At 35.9% G+C, this 18,312-nt stretch overlaps 1 protein-coding gene across 1 annotated transcript in view; it reads left to right on the top strand.

Moving 5' to 3' along the window:
• LOC150098599 (transmembrane and coiled-coil domains protein 2-like) overlaps positions 1–18,312 on the top strand; it is a 168,563-nt gene that overhangs the window by 92,554 nt on the left and 57,697 nt on the right. Inside the window, exon 6 of the mRNA XM_090405273.1 lies at positions 9,905–9,970. Coding sequence (XP_090261399.1) covers positions 9,905–9,970 — 66 coding nt within the window. The remainder of the gene's footprint in view (positions 1–9,904; positions 9,971–18,312) is intronic.

The following is an 18,312-nucleotide window of genomic DNA, read 5'->3' as shown; positions in this document are numbered from 1 at the left end:
AAAGGACAGTATCAAATTTGATTTAAATCCTATAAATGAAATATTTAAAGTAGAAGTCGGAAAGAAATTAAAAAAGTATGGAGAAGACAGAAAGAGAATTTAGAACTATGGGAAGAAACGAAATGTACAGTCATAGAAGCAGCAAAGAAGACTCTAAATAAAGCAACAAGAAAGAAAATTTGTAAATGGTTGTCAGAAGAAGCTATTCAAATAGCAGAGGAAAGAAGAAAATTGAAACTTCAGAAAAACAAAGAAATGGTTAGACAACTGAGTGCAGATTTCCAAAGATAAGGCTTTGTACAAGAAAGATAATAATATTGAAGGAGAATTCGAAAGGAGAGAATTTGTTGAGGAACCTATGATAATGAAAAGTGAAGTGATATCAACAATGGAACAGCTGTCAAAAGGAAAAGCTCCTGGAGCTGATGGTGTGTGTGTGTCAGGGGAATTATTGAGAGTAGCTGGGGATGAAGTTGTGAATATATTGACTGAAATTTTTTAACAAGTTTGGAAGAAAATATACTGTCCTAGAGATTGGAAAACATCAGTATTCATCCCATTTCCAAAAAAAAAAAAATTCCAGAGATTGTGAAAATTATAGAACCGTTCGCTTAATTTTACATGCAAGTCAAGTTATGCTGAAATGATTCAACAAAGGTTGGAGCCATATGTGAACAGAGAATGCCACAAGAACAGGCATGCTTTAAGAGAGGTAGAGGAACTAGAGACCAAATAGCAAACATGAGATGGATTACAGAAAGAACAAGAGAATTTCAGAAGGAAGTGCTCATCTGTTTTATTGATTATATGAAAACTTTTGATTGCATGGATCACAACAGACTGTAGATTATAATGGGATTAATGGAAATACCTGAACATCTAATTCTATAGAGCAATATGACAACCAAGAAGCTTCAGTAAAAACAGTCTTTGGAGAAGCACACTTTTTTTCTAGTGGAAAAAAGGAGTGTGGCAGTGTTGTATATTGTTGCCCTACCTTTCTAATATTTATAGTGAATATGTTATGAGAATTGCTGATTTAGACAAAGATCCAACTGGAATTAAGATTGGTGGCAGAAAAATAAATAATTTAAGATGCGCAGATGATACAACCCCCATAGCAGAAAATGAGGAAGCTCTGCAGTAGTTGATTCTATTGGTTAAGACAGAAAGTAACAAAGCCAGGCTTAATTAAACATCAGCAAAACAAAAGTGATGACTTCTGGCAATTTAAATGAATTTATAATAGAGGGAGATAAAATAGAAATCGTTGAAAGTTATGATTTACCAGAATCAGAAATGATGGTAAATGTGAAGTTGAAATTAAAGGAAGGATAGTCATCAGGGAAAAAAAGTTACGTTAAACCTGACAAAAATTATGCAAGATAGAGGTGTGAGCATCACCACGAAAGTTAGAATTTCTCAAACAATGGTATTTCCAGTAGTGATGTATGGATGCGAAAGCTGGATTATTTCTTAATAATCTTAGATCTTAAGATCTTAGACGATCTTCTGTCTTTCTTCTAATCTTAATAATCTTAAAAGAAAGACAGAAGGAGAATTGATTTATTTGAATTATGGGTATGGAGGATACTATTAAGAATCCTTTGGACTGCAAGAATGACCAGTAAGAAGATTTTAGAGAATATAAAGACAGAATGCAATGATCCTTGGAGGCAATGATCGATAAACAGAAGTTGATGTACTTTGGACATATTATGCTACCTAATAAACCATTGGAAAAGGCAGTTATGTTGGGAAGATTGAGGGAATGAGAAGACAAAAGAGTTGGATGGACAACTTAAAAGAACTTACCAACTTGAACTTACAATTACTGAAAGAAAGGACAAGAGGCTGAGTGTGATGGAGAGCCTTTGTAAATTCACAGGATCACCAAGAATTGAAAACGACTGGATGGCACATAACAGCACAACATATATCCTTGGGGTTTGGGGGGTCTGGAATTGAGTGGTCTTAATTTATTGGCAACCTCCATCAGTCCGAGTCAGCATTTTTCAGATATCTATGGATGGTTTTTATTTCTGTGTTCATGGGGACAGTTCAGCTGGCTGTAGGTAGACCAGTTTCTTAGAAGAATGGCCACTTGTGTGCATGTGTGTGTGTCTAATCTGAGTAGTTAAGAATTACAGTTTCATTTCCCTTATCCACTTTCAAGATTATTGAATATTTTGTTATTTTTGAGATTCAGTAGAGCTTTAACTTCTCTGTTGTAGTAACCTGTCTGACAGAGAATTTAAAATTCTACCAAATCTCAAAAAAAATAAATAAAACAATAATTTTGAAAGTGGATAAGAACAATACTACTGGATAAATCTTACAGTCTACAGACCCCCTCCACACACACACACAGGTAAACACATCTACCATCAGTCACATCCAACAAAATTAATGACATTGTAAAACCCTTAATCCACAGGGAAAAATTGATTTGCTCTATAACCACTGTGCTCACTACTGAACTCAACCACACCTTTTTGTCCAATAGCTAAAAGGGGAATAATCCCATAAAAAGAATCCTAACACCCTCCACCCATGCCCACCCTCCCTTTTGTGTCGGTGTATTGAGGCTTAAGTGCTGTGAGGACATCATGTTGGAGACTTAATAGAATATATATGGCACTCTGAAAGGATTAAAACTGATTTTAATACTTCCAATATTTCGTCTCTGTCACTGAGACATCTTCAGGGATTATAAAAAAAAAACTATTGCAACACACTCAAAAACAACACAATACTAAGTGAAACATGTGGGTAAAAGTCCTATCTAGGTGATGCGCCTTCTATGGGCATCATCAAGGGAGAGATTTATGAAGTAAGTATTGAGACAGCTTCTGGTAGTGTTTATGTCATGGTGACCAAGTTATGACTTACATGTTTTTTAAAAAAATGTAATATAATATTCTTGTCTGATCTTAGCAAAATAATCACTTTGATCACAGCTACACGAACATGAAATTTTATATACACCAAGCAGGGGATATAAACTGTTCTGCATATTTTGATAGAAAAGAAGGAAATAAGTTTTTGAACTGGTGAAAAAAGAAGATAAATTAAATTTAATGGGATATGAGCAGTTCTTCAGAAACTCTTTTGACATAGAGGATAGTTATTCAACTTTCATTCCCATCAGTGGGTGTTTTTGACAAGTAGTCGTCTGGTACCTGATTAAAAATAGAGATATCATCATAGCCATTTAAACAGACTGAATGTGATTATATTCATGTGCTAATAGTTCTTCACTAGAACAAATTTCATGGACTTGGCTTTAATGACTCCAATTTTCTTGCTAGTTAGATGATGGGAGTGAATACAGATATATACATTCTATAAAAGTAGGCTTTCTATGAACAGAAACTTAAAAATTCATTAGGAAGATATGATGTATATGAACAATTTGATATGAATTCATCTGCTTCTATAGGAGCAGATGACTTATATAAAATTGTCTAGTATCCCATAATGCTTCCTTTCAGATTTGTATGTTGCTAGGCAGCATTATAGAATGACTACCCAGACCAGTTTTGACCTGCTTTGAGATCTGTCAGCTGGAGCTAGACCATGGAGATATTAGAGATTGACAAGAAAATAGACATGGAAATAGAAAATTAAATGGCATTCATAGAGAACCTATAGAAAACAAGTTAGACATGTTTGCTATTTAGATATAATTTTTAGTAAAGAGGGCAAATGAAATATGGAAATATAGGTAATAAAGTAAAGCTAATATGATGGAGAGCCAGTTGAATAAAGTTATATATAGAATAAGAGGAAATCATACAAAACACCAAATTCTATGTGGTTCAGTCTAGTATGCAGTGTTCAAAACAATTTTAACTTATGAATTAGAGTTATGTTACACGTAAAACATTTGATCAAAAAATGAAGACACTGATATAAATTAAAATTGGTTTGAACAATGTATATGGGATCCCACCAGATATGAAGGGTGATTTGGAAATATATTGAATAAGGACCATATACCAACAGGGCTGCAGGGGGCTATCCTCTTGATGCAAGGGAAGTAGATTTCCAAATGGTCCCCTGGCCAGACCTGTTCTCTTCTTCCACTTTCTTTGAGTTAGTTTCATTACTTTTATCTATGTGGCATCTCTTGGTCAACTCTTGTTTGCTTCCAACTCTGATATTAGAATATTTTGAGGGTTAAAGAGTCTATTTCCTTTCTTTATATCATTCTCTCTCCCATTTTTTAAGGGAAGAAAGATTTTGCAGCCATGAAGATGATCTTCATGGCTGCAAAAACTTCATCTGCTAAACCCCAACCTGAAACCCAGATTGGGGTTTAGCAGATGGCCAGCAACTCTACTTTAGAAAAATCTTGAAGCTACATCATTAACTGGTAACAAGGATAAAGCTGGGTGAAATCATGGAAATCAACTATGGCTCCAGAAACAGACTGTTATGGAACATGGAATGTGCAAAATTTATTAGGATAATTGGAGGAGATAATAGAAAAAATTAAGAAAATGAACTTAAAAATGGTAGTACTCACCAAAACAAAAAAGAAAGGACAGGAGGAGGTGTGTGCGTGCACACGCACACTAAGGCTGGAATGTGCATGCCTTTTTTTTTTTTTTTTTGTAAAAAAGAGATGGACAACTAAAATTGTAAATTGGGAAGCTGTATACAAAAGGCTAATTAAATTAATATAACAGATATTCAGAAGAACACTTACACTAATTGATACTTATGCTTCTTCAGATGATTCCAGCAATCAAGAATAGCTTGCTTCATTGAAGATCTAAATAAAACATGGATTGGTTGCTTTCCAAAAGCGCTTTTAGTTATGGGGGATTTTAATGACCATTTTGGGAATAAACAGATAAATTATTTTATTGCATCATCATCCATCAAGAAATGGATGATGATGATTATGTTATTGGAGTATTTGAAGAAACTGCAAAATGATAATGAAAGAAGATAATAATGTAAAGACAAGGTTGCTCTGTTATGAACACTTTCTGTTGTCACAAAGATATCTATAAGTTTGTGGTACAACCTACTAAAAAGCAAAGGTCAGTTATAGACTATATTTTAGTTTGAAGAAATAGAAGAATAATTATTCAGGATGTCAAAGTGCATAGGAGAAGAGTGCAATTCTGATCATTATCTCTTATTAACAAAAGTTGCTTTTCCTAGAAACAAAAACTTAAGAAACTGTGTCTCCTAAAAGATGGAAGAGAAATCGTTGCACCTAGGTACATACAATAGCAAACAAATTAATCTGAACACTCGCATTTTAAAGAAATATTTTAATTCTGCAAGAAAGTACAAAAATTAAACTCCAACTTTACCTAATAATTTATATGTGCTCCTTTGTTCCTAAGTTCATTAATTCAGACTCTAAAAATGTAGAACACATTTTTCTTATTTCTGCATCTCAAAACCATACTTTTATAATGGATTGTATTAAGTTATCCTTTGTATCACAATTTAATTTTCCAAGTCTCTTTTTCACTATACCTCAAAAATTTTCTATTGGGTTAATGATAGAAGAGTTACCTGGTCACTGAAGCAATTGGATGTTGTGATTTTTGAGGAACTCTCACTTCTTTTGAAGTATGGCATGGAGCAAGATCCTATTGGAAGATGATTTCTTTGTCTTTTTGGATCTGTGGGATCACTCTTTTCTCCAATATTTTTATATATTGGTCACTTTGTATTATACTGTCAACAGGCACAAGCGATCCTGTATCGTCATTGTAAAACAATCCCAGAACATCTTTTTAGCTAGATATTTAGGATCTTCTTGAAGATTTAAAGGGAGAAGTCTTTTCAGTCACTGATTTATGAACATAGTGCACTCACTCTCCTTGGACAAAGAAATGGCTCTCATCTGAGAATATCCTTTTTCCACTTCTCAACAGTTCGATGTTTGTATGCTTTTTCCCACTGGGTCATATTTTTCTATATACCTTTGTCAACAGTTTTTTTTTTTTTTTTTGGTCTGTGGGAAGCAGTCCTCCTTGCTTCCAACAATCTTTGACAGACTGTCATGTCAGAAACATTTATCCCACTAGTTACCAAGTCTCTAAGTCTACAGAATATAATCTTGGATTCATTTTGCTTTTCCTAACTAGTAAACAATCTTGAGAAAGCATAGTTTTCCTTTTTTTGGCCACATTTTCTTACTATCAGGAGAAGAGATACCTGTCTCTCTAAACCTCTTTAAAATCACATTAACAGTACCCAAACCAACACCACACTCATTTTCAATTTATTTTTGAGTCACGGATGTGTGCTGAAAAGAGAACATATTTTTGAACTCATCCTTGGAGATGTATTCATTTAATAGCTACACAAATGAATAAAATACTATGAATGTCAGCTTGTTTACACCATTAAAAATGCACAAACACTATTATTGTGAATTAAAACCAAAATTATTGTGGATTAATTTGTTCGCTACTGTACATGCTTGTCCTTCTGCAGGACAATAGCATTTGTGAACTATTTCAGTGATACTTAAGATAAATAATTGATATAAATATAGATTGCTTCTAAATTATATCAAAATTTGAAAGTGTAGATTCATGAAGCATCTAGAGGGTTAGTTGGAATAGAAACTGCATATAAAGACAGACTCGGATGGATGATAGAAGAAGCAGTAATTGCTATAGGAAGAAAGGAACATAATAAGTTTATAACTTAACTAAGAATAGGCTTGGTTAAGTTCCAGAAAAATAGCTGATTCAGAATGTTATAAGGATGGTAGGCAAAATAGGAAGAAAATGAGAAAAAGCATGATATTGTATTAAATATACAGTAGGATATAGAAGACAGGCTTGGAAAACAGAAGAATTCATTCTCAAAATATTTGTAAGTTAAACTGAACCCAATAGCCTTTCAAAACTGGAAGATATACCATATTTTACCGTGTATAAGACGATACTTTTTTCTAAAATTTTTAGACCAAAAATCGGGGATCGTCTTATACACGGGGGGGGTAACCAGTTGAGAGACCCACGGTTGCCGTGGCGAAACTGCTGGTACCTTGTCTCCGTGAACAGGCTTCCACCAATCACTAGCCTTTGTTAACTCTGTTGATTGACGTCATTGACGGCTGATTCTGAATAAACCAATCAGAACTCTGAAAGCATTCATATGTCTGCAACTCGTTGGGGGGGGGGGGGTAAGTTAATGAATTAACAATATTTCGAGCAGTAGCCCATAAAAATATCTGAAAATGAAAAATGATTGTTATATTCTTCAATATGACAATCATTAGTATGTATCTTAAAAATATTACCTAATTACCAAATATACTTTGAATATTTAAAAAAATATCAAATGTGTTCTATTTTATGTTTAAAATATTGATTTCTTAATTTTGGGTTCATCTTATACATGGGGGCGTCCTATACACAGAAAAATATGGTACTTTTCAGAAATGCTTACTAAAAAAAAAGACAGCACTTCAAAAAAGAATCTGAAATGCTGTTTAGGAAGTCAAAGCTGCATAATATAGAGTGTTTGAAAAAGAATGTCCCGATTCAAAATTTCAAAAAGAATGACCTGATTTCAAATAATTGTATTTAATAATGAAAATGTGGTACAGTTACAAAATAAATTATCAAGTTTGAAGTAAGGCCTAAAGTTTCACTCACCATAATTACAAATGCTGAATGTGCCCTCCACTTGCTGCACAGACAATTTTCAAATCGGGACATTCTTTTTGAAATACCCTGTATAAGGATGGAGCCAATTTTGGAAGAAAAATTGATAAATGCTCTTAGAACATCTCATGGTAGAGCAGTAGGACTGGGAGAAATACCAGTGGAGTGGAAAAATGGTGAGCATAACATATTTACAATTAAGAAAAGATTACTTAATCAATTTTAGAAGATATATACCTGGTGACTGGAATTTATCTTATATTTCAGCCATTCACAAAAGAGGGAAACAAGAAGAATAATTAAATTTAAATAATTACAGAGGAATAAGCATAATGGCATCCATTAGTAGACTCCTGAGAAGAAGAATAAAATATCATCTGGAAGATTTGGGTCACACAGACATTTCAGAACAGCAGGCTGGATTTACAGAGGAGAAGGGGTCCTGTATGGTTAACATGTTCATGCCAGATGTCACAGTTGATGAGTGTAAAAAGACAAGAACTCCACCTGGTTTTTATAGACCTAGAAAAGGCATGTGACTTAGCGGCAGTTTATCCAATGTGGGAGGCACTTAGAAACTTGGGCTGGAGTGATACATTCTTTAATAAAGAATGTACTAAAAATAAGTACATTCTTTACTTTGCATTATCTCTGTTAATATGGTGATAAAGCAGAATATATGACTAAAATGTTAATACAAGCATATGAAGTGAAAGGAGATAAATTTTCACAAAACAGGATATCTAGTGATAGGAGGAGATGGGTATGACTTGAATGTACTAAGAGTAGGAAGAATAAAATTGGTCGAGCAATTTAAATGTGTAGAGGCAATATTGCAAAAATCTGGCACTAGTGAAAAAGGTGTGGATTATCACATAAGTTATGCAAGAGGTATGACATGTTTGTGTATGCTGTCCTGGTTGGCTGAGTGGTTAGCGTATCCACTCTGCAGCCAAAAGGCTGAGGATTCAAATCCCACCATGGGCATGGATGTTTGTGATTGTCTGTAAAAATACTAGTGGTGGTAGGCATTAGATGATGCGTTTCACTGTAGATGGTGGATTGAGTGGTGAAGACGGAGAGTTGTAGAGTTGGTGTCCTCTATCGATGAGTCCTTGGAGCTGTCGCATAATAAAATATGATAAATGGGGTCCTGTGGAGTTGAAAAGAACTTGAAAAAACAAAGACTATTATGAGGATCATCATTGAAAGTAATTTGATATATGGAGGTGAAGACCCTCATAATAGTATTCTTTGTTTACTGCACATTGACTTTGGTCATTAACACTTCAGAAACAGTAGAAATGGATGGCTTAAGAAAGAGCAGTCATATTTCTAAGATGATCCAATGAATTTGGAATGGAATTATCAATGAATGGGTTCACCAGCTAGAAAGATTGGAAGGGAAGACTTTACATTGGTATGGTCATGTCAGAAGGATGCCAGGTATAGATAGACAAAAAGTATTTGATTGGTCATCTCTAGGTAAAAGAAAATGTGGGAAAACTTGAATAATTTGGAGAGGAGGAATAGAACAAGCCGTGAAAGAAAGAAATCTGGATGACAACCAGTGAGTGGACAGGAAGCACACTAAGCAATAGAAGGCAACTGCTGACAAGTGGTGAAGCCTGTAGAAGAAAAGAAAACAGAATAATATTTTAAAATAGGACAGAAATAATTCTTAGACACCTGAATCCACTTACTCATGGTGAATACACCATTAGGAGTTCTCATAAAAAGACATTAAAATAATACATCGTATAAGAACTGTTTCAGTTATTATGAAAAGGCCCATCAAAAATTATCAATGAATTGTTTTTCAGTTACTTGTTTGCCCATTAATTGCTTTTCAAGGAGCAACATATTCCATCCATTATTTTATTACTATCAGGTTAAAAAGGATGTTTAATTTTGTTGAACAAGGAACATATTAAAAATGTTTCTCAAAATTTTGCTCTGATATCAATAAGCTCTCAGTCAGTTTGATTTTTAAAAAAAATCTAATAATTAAACAGGTTGTATTATCATTTGGTTAATTTTGTAGATAAACAAAATATTAAAGCTGCAATGAACTCTTAAGGGAGATTCTTATTTAATAGATTAATCAGTTTATTTCAAATTGGTCTGTGAGCACTTTAAGAAAATAGAAGAGTTAAGCAAAAGAAGATAAGTATTAATATTTCTAACATTGAGTAACACTGACTTCTTTTATGTACAATATAATTGCTTATTTTCCTGTCTCTTTATAGAGGTGTTGTTGGAAATTTGAAAGGAGGATTTTCTGGTCTCACTGCTGTCACACATACTGCTGCTGAGTAAGTTGGTAAATTCTTAAATTTTTTTTCTTAATTTTTATGTAATACAGTGATTTGCATGATTGTTCTAACTTCCTAATATATGAAAATTGATATTCCTATGCATGCTATTTACAATTTTACTGAATACATGAACATAAAATTGGATTTTACAGCATCTGTAATTTGCAGATCTCTATACTATAAAATGCAGTTTTCTCTGGAAAAATGTATGAGACCTGATACTGACACCATCATCATCAAATTCCTGCCATGTACCCTCAAGGGATGTACAGGATATGATAGTACTACATGAAAAATTTACATCATTGCTAACTTCCTATCTATTTCCTCCAAATCAGTCTGTTACTTGTCAAGACTCCAACATTACCAGATCTTATATTTCTATCGTCTAGGGCACGTTGTACCTTATCAATCCACCTATATCTTGGTCTTCCTCTGGGTCGTTTTCCTGCCAACTTGGCAGAGAACACTTGTTTTGCTAATCTTTCCTTGCCCATTCTGTTTAAGTGACCATACCACCTGAGATTAGCTCTGCTAACGCATTCCTGGATGCTGACAATGTCAAGTTCTTTCCTAATATCGTCGTTTTTAATACGATATTGCCATTGATGCCATTTGTTCACGCCTCTAATCTTTCTCAGGACTCTCATATCTGCAGTCTCTACTCTTTGGTCAAGTGTTTTACTTCTGACCCAGCTCTCAGATCCATAAGTTAAAACGGGTTTGAACACTGTCTTGTATACAGCTAATTTAGTGTTCCGACTAATTTCTCTCTTATTCCATATGAATTTATTCAATTAATTATTTCCATATTTAATTTACCATCTTCACTAAAAATTGTGCCTAAGTAGCTGAAATATTTTACTTGTTCCACATGTTCTCCATTCACAACACATTTGACATTTTCACTGATTCTGCCTATTTTCATTGTCTTTGTCTTTTTATTGCTGACCTTCATACCATACCTATTACAATAGTTATTCAGTTTAGTCAGAGAATCTTGCAGACTAGTAGCGGATTTATTTAGTAGTATAACATCATCCACATAAAGCAAAGAGCCGACATTAACATCTCCAATTTTGATATCAGGTTTAATACCACTTTCCTTCATAATGTGATGCATGTAGATAATGAATAACAGAGGGGGATAATGTACATCCTTGTCTGACATCAGATTTAACATTAAACCATCTTCCTGTACTTCCTTCAATTCTATTGCTTGATATAATGCCCCATTGACACCATACAACTGTAGCGTATTGAATAGCTTCTCTCTTCGCACCTTGTCATATGCCTTTTCCAAATCAACAAAACTTAAATACAGATCTTTGTTATATTCCCATGATTTTTCCACTATTCGTCATAAAGTGAAGATCTGATCCTGACAACCTCTATTTGACCTGAATCCAGCTTGTTCTTCACTAAGCTTTTCTTCCACAATTCTTCTCAACCGTTTCTCAAGTATACTTGCATATATCTTACCAGGAACACTCAGTAGGGATATACCTCTGTAATTCTCACATTCAGTTTTATTTCCCTTTTTATATATGGGTACTATGAGAGCTCTACTCCAATCATTGGGAATTGGTCCCTCTGTCCAATCATTCTGAACTATGCAGTGCAGCCACTGTATGACTTTTATACCACCATACTTCAGCATTTCTGGTCTAATATCATCACACTTGCTGCCTTTCCACATTTCAAGCCTTTGATGGCTTTTTCTACTTCAAGTGTGGATATGTATTCCTGACTGCATGCCTGGGCAGTGTTTTTTTATCACTATGCTGTCATCACTGCTTGTTTCATTTAGCAAATTTTCAAAGTAATTACTCCATACTTCAAGGATATCTTTTTCTCTCGTTTTCATGTCACCTTTATCATCTCTAAAACTCCTTTTACAGCACTCTTTCCTCCATTCCTAAGCTTCTTCAACACCTCCAGAATATTTTGCCACTTTCTTGATATTTATTTTCTGTGTTCTTGCCAAAGTCCTCCCGTGACTTTTATTTAGCTAGTTTTACACACTGTTTAGCTTTCTTACATTTGTCTCTGTATTCTCTAAGAGCACAAGTTGACTTATTTGCCAGGAACTTTTGATATGCTTTCTTCTTTTCCTTCACTGCCTCTTTAACTTCCTGTGTCCACCATGGAGTTCTAATTTTTCTATCCTTGCAGACAACTTCACCACATGCCTCTCTAGCTAAATCAATCAAGGTTTTCTTCAAGGCTTGCCACTGAATCTCCAAGATTTGATTCCTGTTCTCAAACGCTTTCATTTTTTCTTCAATAATCTTTGTGTATTTTGTCTACAGTTCACATCTGAGAGCTGCTCAACTTTTATTCGCTTTAAAACTTTCTTACATGTCATTCTTTTCAATATGAAATTCAATTTTATCCTGCTCAAGACTGAATAGTGATCACTTCCAATTTCAAATCCTCTGTACACTCTGGTGTCCTGCACCAGGGAGAAAACATCACTATCAACAATAACATAGTCAATGAGATTTTTCTTATTCCTTGCCTCTTCTCTCCATGTGAATTTGTGCACATTTTTATGTTGGAACATGGTGTTAGTAATAACCAGTCCATGTCCTGAGCAGAAATCCAACAGGTATTTGCCATTATTATTAGCTTTGCTCTTTTCTCCAAATTTTCCTAAAACATTTTTGTATGTCTGACAATCACTTCCTACTCTGCTATTTAGATCCCCAACAAGGACCAACTTTTCCTTTTTCATTGTGTCAGTAGCTTTCTCTAGAGCCTCAAAAAATTCCTCCACTTCTACCTTAGTAGAACCTTCTGTGGGACCACAGGCACAAATAAGTCTCATTGTCCATTTCCCCATTCTGATATTTGCCCACATCACTCTACTTGAGACTGCCTGCCATTCAAGAAGATGAGCCTCGTATTTTGTGTTGAATACTATGGCTACTCCTTCTTTTCCTTGATTGTCATTGCCTGAATATAACATTTTGTATTTATTGCTCAGAAAGATCTCAGCAGTTTTTGTCTTTTTTGTTTCAGTCACCACTATTATGTCGATCTGGTACTTATCTAATTCTTCAGCTAGCTCCATTTCTTTGCCATTCAGTCTTCTTATGTTGATAGTACCGATCTTTAACTCTGGTGATGTTGAGTTGGGGTGTGTTTTCAGATTTGTTCCAGTAGCTGACTTTTCGCTGTTCGCCCTGGTTCCCTGGTGAAAACAACGAGGGCCCTGTTTAACTGGGCGACGCCCCAGGCATCGCCCAGTTAAACAAGACCCTCGCATGAAATTTTGTCATGTTGTAATCATTCACTGTTCATACTCTCACCATTCTATCAGGCAATGCATTCCACAGTTCTCCCACTCTTCGCTCTTGCTCATGACTTTCTTTTGCAACTTCTAGGAATGGGTTCCTTATCCTTACTTCTTCCCCTTGTTCTACCAAAATATAAGAACTCCCCAACCCTGTAACTACCTCTCAACAATTTAAATGTCTCAATCATATCACCTCTCCTTCTTCTTCTTCTGTCTACCAAACTTTGCGATCCACATTCCCTCAGTCAGTCCTCATAACTAACATTGTACAGTCCTGATACTATATGCCTCTGCACTATTTCCAAGGTTAATTTATCCCCTTCAAATCCTGGGGACCAGATTTGAGCAAAATAGTCCAGATAGGGTCCAATGAGGGCTTTATACAATGGAATGATAACTGTTTTATTTCTGTTGGTCAGTGTCCTCAGTATTGCCGCAATCCTCTCGGTTACCTTCACTACCTGTGCCATATGTTCCCTGAATGTCAGGTTTCTATCAGTCATCATCCCCAAATCCCTTGCTTCCCCAAACAGAGTATGGGAGGCTGCATACTTTGTTGGAGGAAGTGGAGAAAGCAAGGGATCTGGGGATGATGACTGATAGAAACCTGAAATTCAGGGAACATATCAGTTATCATCCCCAGATCCCTTGCTTCCTCCAACAGAGTATTCAGCCTCCCATCGATGTATTCCACACTTCAAGCCATTTTATTCAAATCCTCTTGAAGGGCTACTGCATTTGTACTATTACTAATAACCCTTCCTAGCTTCACATCAATCATCTGCAAACAACTGAATTTCCCCCTGCAATCCATTGATAGTGTCATTGATATAAAGATTAAACAATACAGGTCCTAGTACTGAGCCCTGTGCGATCCCCACTTGTAAACTTCTGCTACCTTGATACAGCCTCCTGATACACGCCTCTCTGATACCTATTAGACAGCCAATCCCCAATCCAGTTCGCTAACTTGACATCCAAACCCAAGTGCTACAACTTAAATATCAGCTTATCATGTGGCATCCCATCAAATGCCTTTATTATAAAAGACAATCAGATTATTGAAACAAACATGTCCCTTAACAAATCTATGATAACATTACTGCCTTATCTGCCCAATGCTGTAAATGATTCCTCACTAATTTCTCAGGATATTAACAACTACTGATGAAATACAAACTGGTCTACAGTTTGACCCTTTCATTCTACTACCACCTTTATACAATGGCACTATCTTATTCTCCTTCCACTCCTTGCAGCCTTTCCCATAGCCAAACTGTTAATAAAAAGCCAAGTCAGCAGAGCTGTCAGTTCTATAGTGCATTCTCTCAAAACCCAATGCTGAAACCCATCAAGTCCCATTGCTTTATTGACATCCAGACTGCTTAGTATTTGAAACACACTCACTTCTTGCACCTCTAAATCTCGAACCTGCTCCATCCCTCTAGTATTAAAACCTTCTTCTCTAGAATAAAATACCCCAATAAAATGTTCATCGTACAACTCCACTATATCCTTTGTATCAGTCACTCTACTCCCATTTTTATCCAACAATGTCATTCTTCCACAGTCATTCCTCCTCCTACTGCCCACATAACAAAAGGATTCCTTATGGTTTTCTTTGGATCTCTTTTCATATTCCAGTTTTGCCTTCCTTACCATACTAGTCACTCTCCTGGTTTGAATCTTATATTTTTCATACACTGCTCTCTGCTCTTCTCATATCTTTTCCATAACCTCTTTTTCACCTACAGTTTCCATTTGATGTTTCTCATCCACTTTACACCAAATTGCACTCTCTTTTTCACTTGTGATATGCAACTTGCATTGCTGCTAATAAATATTTCTTCACCAGTTCCCAAGCACTGATTATATCTCACCCTTCCAATTTCTCTATACATGGAACAGCCCAAAGCTTATTTCTAAGAGCATTATAATCATCTGCCTTATACCATTTATATTCCTTTATCTTTAACACTCCTGCATGTCTATTCATTTTCCAAGTCAAAACCACATGGTCACTCACTCCAGCTGGGAGAGCAGAGATAACATCACAGTTGTAATCAGATCTTCTGATGCTGTGACCAAATCCAAAACTCTTGAATCATGTTCTTACTACTTTACCTAAGACATTTGTCCCTGAAGAATTTCAGAAATTCCATTCTCTTACTACTACATGCAGTTTCCTCATCCCAGTTTATACTGCTGTAGTCAAAATCTCCCATAACAATTATTCTTTTTGCACTCACCAAGCTCAACTGCCTAAACATCTCCTACTCTTCACCTTCTATGCTCCCTCACTTACAGCAGCACCTTACAGCTTACCGACTATTCCTGTCAGTATATCATCTTCAACTATATCTCACTTATCCCAAATAATCTTTGGACAGACTGATGCTATCAGTGCCATCAATTCATCTTCTTTATTCCAAATACTCCTAGCATTTGTATAAAGAATCATCAAGACGCTGTCACTGTTTTTATATCTATCATTATCCCCTCCAGATTCAACTGGATTCAGCATTATATGATGCATTCTCTCTTCTCCCAAGTGCTATTGCCACAAGAGGCCAGCCCTGCTACCATCTATCCTGATAATTCTAGTTTCCCCTGCATTCACACACTGACTTGTTCAGAGAGCAACATTCTCTCCAGATGCCTATGTCTTTCCTCATTCAAATGCAAGCCATCTCTTGCATACTTTCCTTTCTATCCTCAAATGCCCTCCATGCATCCACATAATTCAAGTCTCTCTTTTAACACATTCTGGCTATCATACTATTCATTATTGATGCTCTTCTCCATAGCTCTGAATTGTCATACCTGGGCAACATGTTCACTCTCTTCCCTCTCTCTCTGTCTGCTTCCATACAACCTCAAGCACAAACTCTCAGATTTTTCCCCACCCGATTCACAGTCTCTCAAGTCATTCTTGCCCACCATTACAATCATCTCAACCACTCTTTCATCTCTTTAATTGTCATAGTCACTATCTATCATTCTGCCAGGCAGACACTCCTCTGGCAATGTCTTGCACACCACTGTTTATTGAGTCACCATACATCATGCCTCTGTTTCTTCCTTGTTCACTTGCATCCTTCACTCTCTCTCCCTCCCTCCTCTGGCACTTTCTCTTGTTCTCCCACTTACCTGCAGTCCTGTCATCTCTCCATTTCTATCATTCCCTCTCTTTCACTGCTTTTCCTACTCTCCATTTCTATCATTCCCATAACTCTCTATTTTCTACTCTTATTCATTTCACATTGATTCATTGTTTCCAATCTATTCTTTCACACTTCTTAATTCATTCCTGATACATTCCACTTCTTTCAGCATATGTATTTCTCTCTTCAAGCTACCTACTCTTCTTCAGCATTCATCCTCCTCCAATCAATACACACCATCTTTCAAACCTACTACACTCCCTACTTTTATTTCCTAATTTTATTTTCTCACATGCTGCTTGTTTTTCACACCCTCAATGTCACACCATTCGTCTCTTTCGGTTGATATTCACTCATTTCTGACTTAATGATTCCGAGGTCCATTATGTTAATTTCTAAATCACGAAGTTCTTCCTGTTTTCTTCATTCTCTGCAAACATGCACTCCCTTATCTCTCACCTACTTGTAACTGTCAGGATGCATACATGCTACAAGCGCTGCATACCACAAAATCCCATAGCATGCTGTGTAGAATGTTGTCGTTAAATATCGGAGGAGTTGGTGAAAAGCCATTGGCAAACTGAGTTGCAGCTGCCACCATTATTCAAACACTACAAAGAATACTAACAAACTACACTAAATATTACATTTAAGTACAAGTTCACGGGGTGCTTAAGGGTCAAAGCTGTATAACTGAGAGGAGACCTCCACATAGCCTTTAAAGGAATGCGGAGAACCGACCAGGGCTTCTGACCTAATGTCCAATCCTCACCTTCTCGTGGTGCACCCTGTTGGGTATCTACTTTGATACTGAACGAACGAGGATGGGCTGGCAATTTGGGATTTAGCCAACCAAATTGTATTCTTATTGGTTAAACCAAAATAAAAAAATGATGGTACAACATGACAAAATTTCATGCCGGCTGGGGCGTCATCCGGTTAAACAAGGCCCCCGTTGTTTTCACCAGGGAACCAGGGCGAACAGCGAAAAGTCAGCTACTGGAACAAATCTGAAAACAAACCCCAACTCAACATCACCAGATTTAAAGATCGGTACTATCAACGTAACAAGCCTGAATGGCAAAGAAATGGAGCTAGCTGAGGAATTAGATAAGTACCAGATCGACATAATATGGGTGACTGAAACAAAAAAAAAAAAACTGGTGAGATCTTTTTGAGCAATAAATACAAAATGTTATATTCAGGCAATGACAATCAAAGAAAAGAAGGAGTAGCCATAATATTCAACACAAAATACGAGGCTAATCTTCTTGAATGGCAGTCAGTCTCAAGTAGAGTAATGTGGGCAAATATGAGAATGGGGAACTGGACAATGAGACTTATTTGTGCCAATGGTCCCACAGAAGGTTCTACTAAGGTAGAAGTGGAGGAATTTTTTGACGCTTTAGAAAAAGCAACTGACACAATGAAAAAGGAAAAGTTGGTCCTTGTTGGGGATCTAAATAGCAGAGTAGGAAAGGATTGTGAGACATACAAAAATATTTTGGGAAAATTTGGAGAAAAGAGCAAAGCTAATAATAATGGCAAATACCTGTTGGATTTCTGCTCAGGACATGGACTGGTTATTACTAACACCATGTTCCAACATAAAAATGTGCACAAATTCACATGGAGAGAAGAGGCTAGGAATAAGAAAAGTCTCATTGGCTATGTTATTGTTGATAGTGATGTTTTCTCCCTGGTGCAGGACACCAGAGTGTACAGAGGATTTGAAATTGGAAGTGCTCACTATTTAGTCTTGAGCAGGATAAAATTGAATTTCATATTGAAAAGAATAACATGTAAGAAAGTTTTAAAGCGAATAAAAGTTGAGCAGCTCTCAGATGTGAACTGTAGACAAAATACACAAAGAT

Source organism: Typopeltis vanoorti, chromosome 15 (assembly GCF_054136105.1).
Source record: "Typopeltis vanoorti isolate ZY-2024b chromosome 15, IOZ_Tvanoo_1.0, whole genome shotgun sequence".
NCBI classification, from domain to species: Eukaryota; Metazoa; Arthropoda; class Arachnida; order Uropygi; family Thelyphonidae; genus Typopeltis; species Typopeltis vanoorti.
The sequence above is the reverse complement of the archived record's forward strand: the minus strand, read 5'-3'. Positions and strand labels throughout refer to the sequence as shown.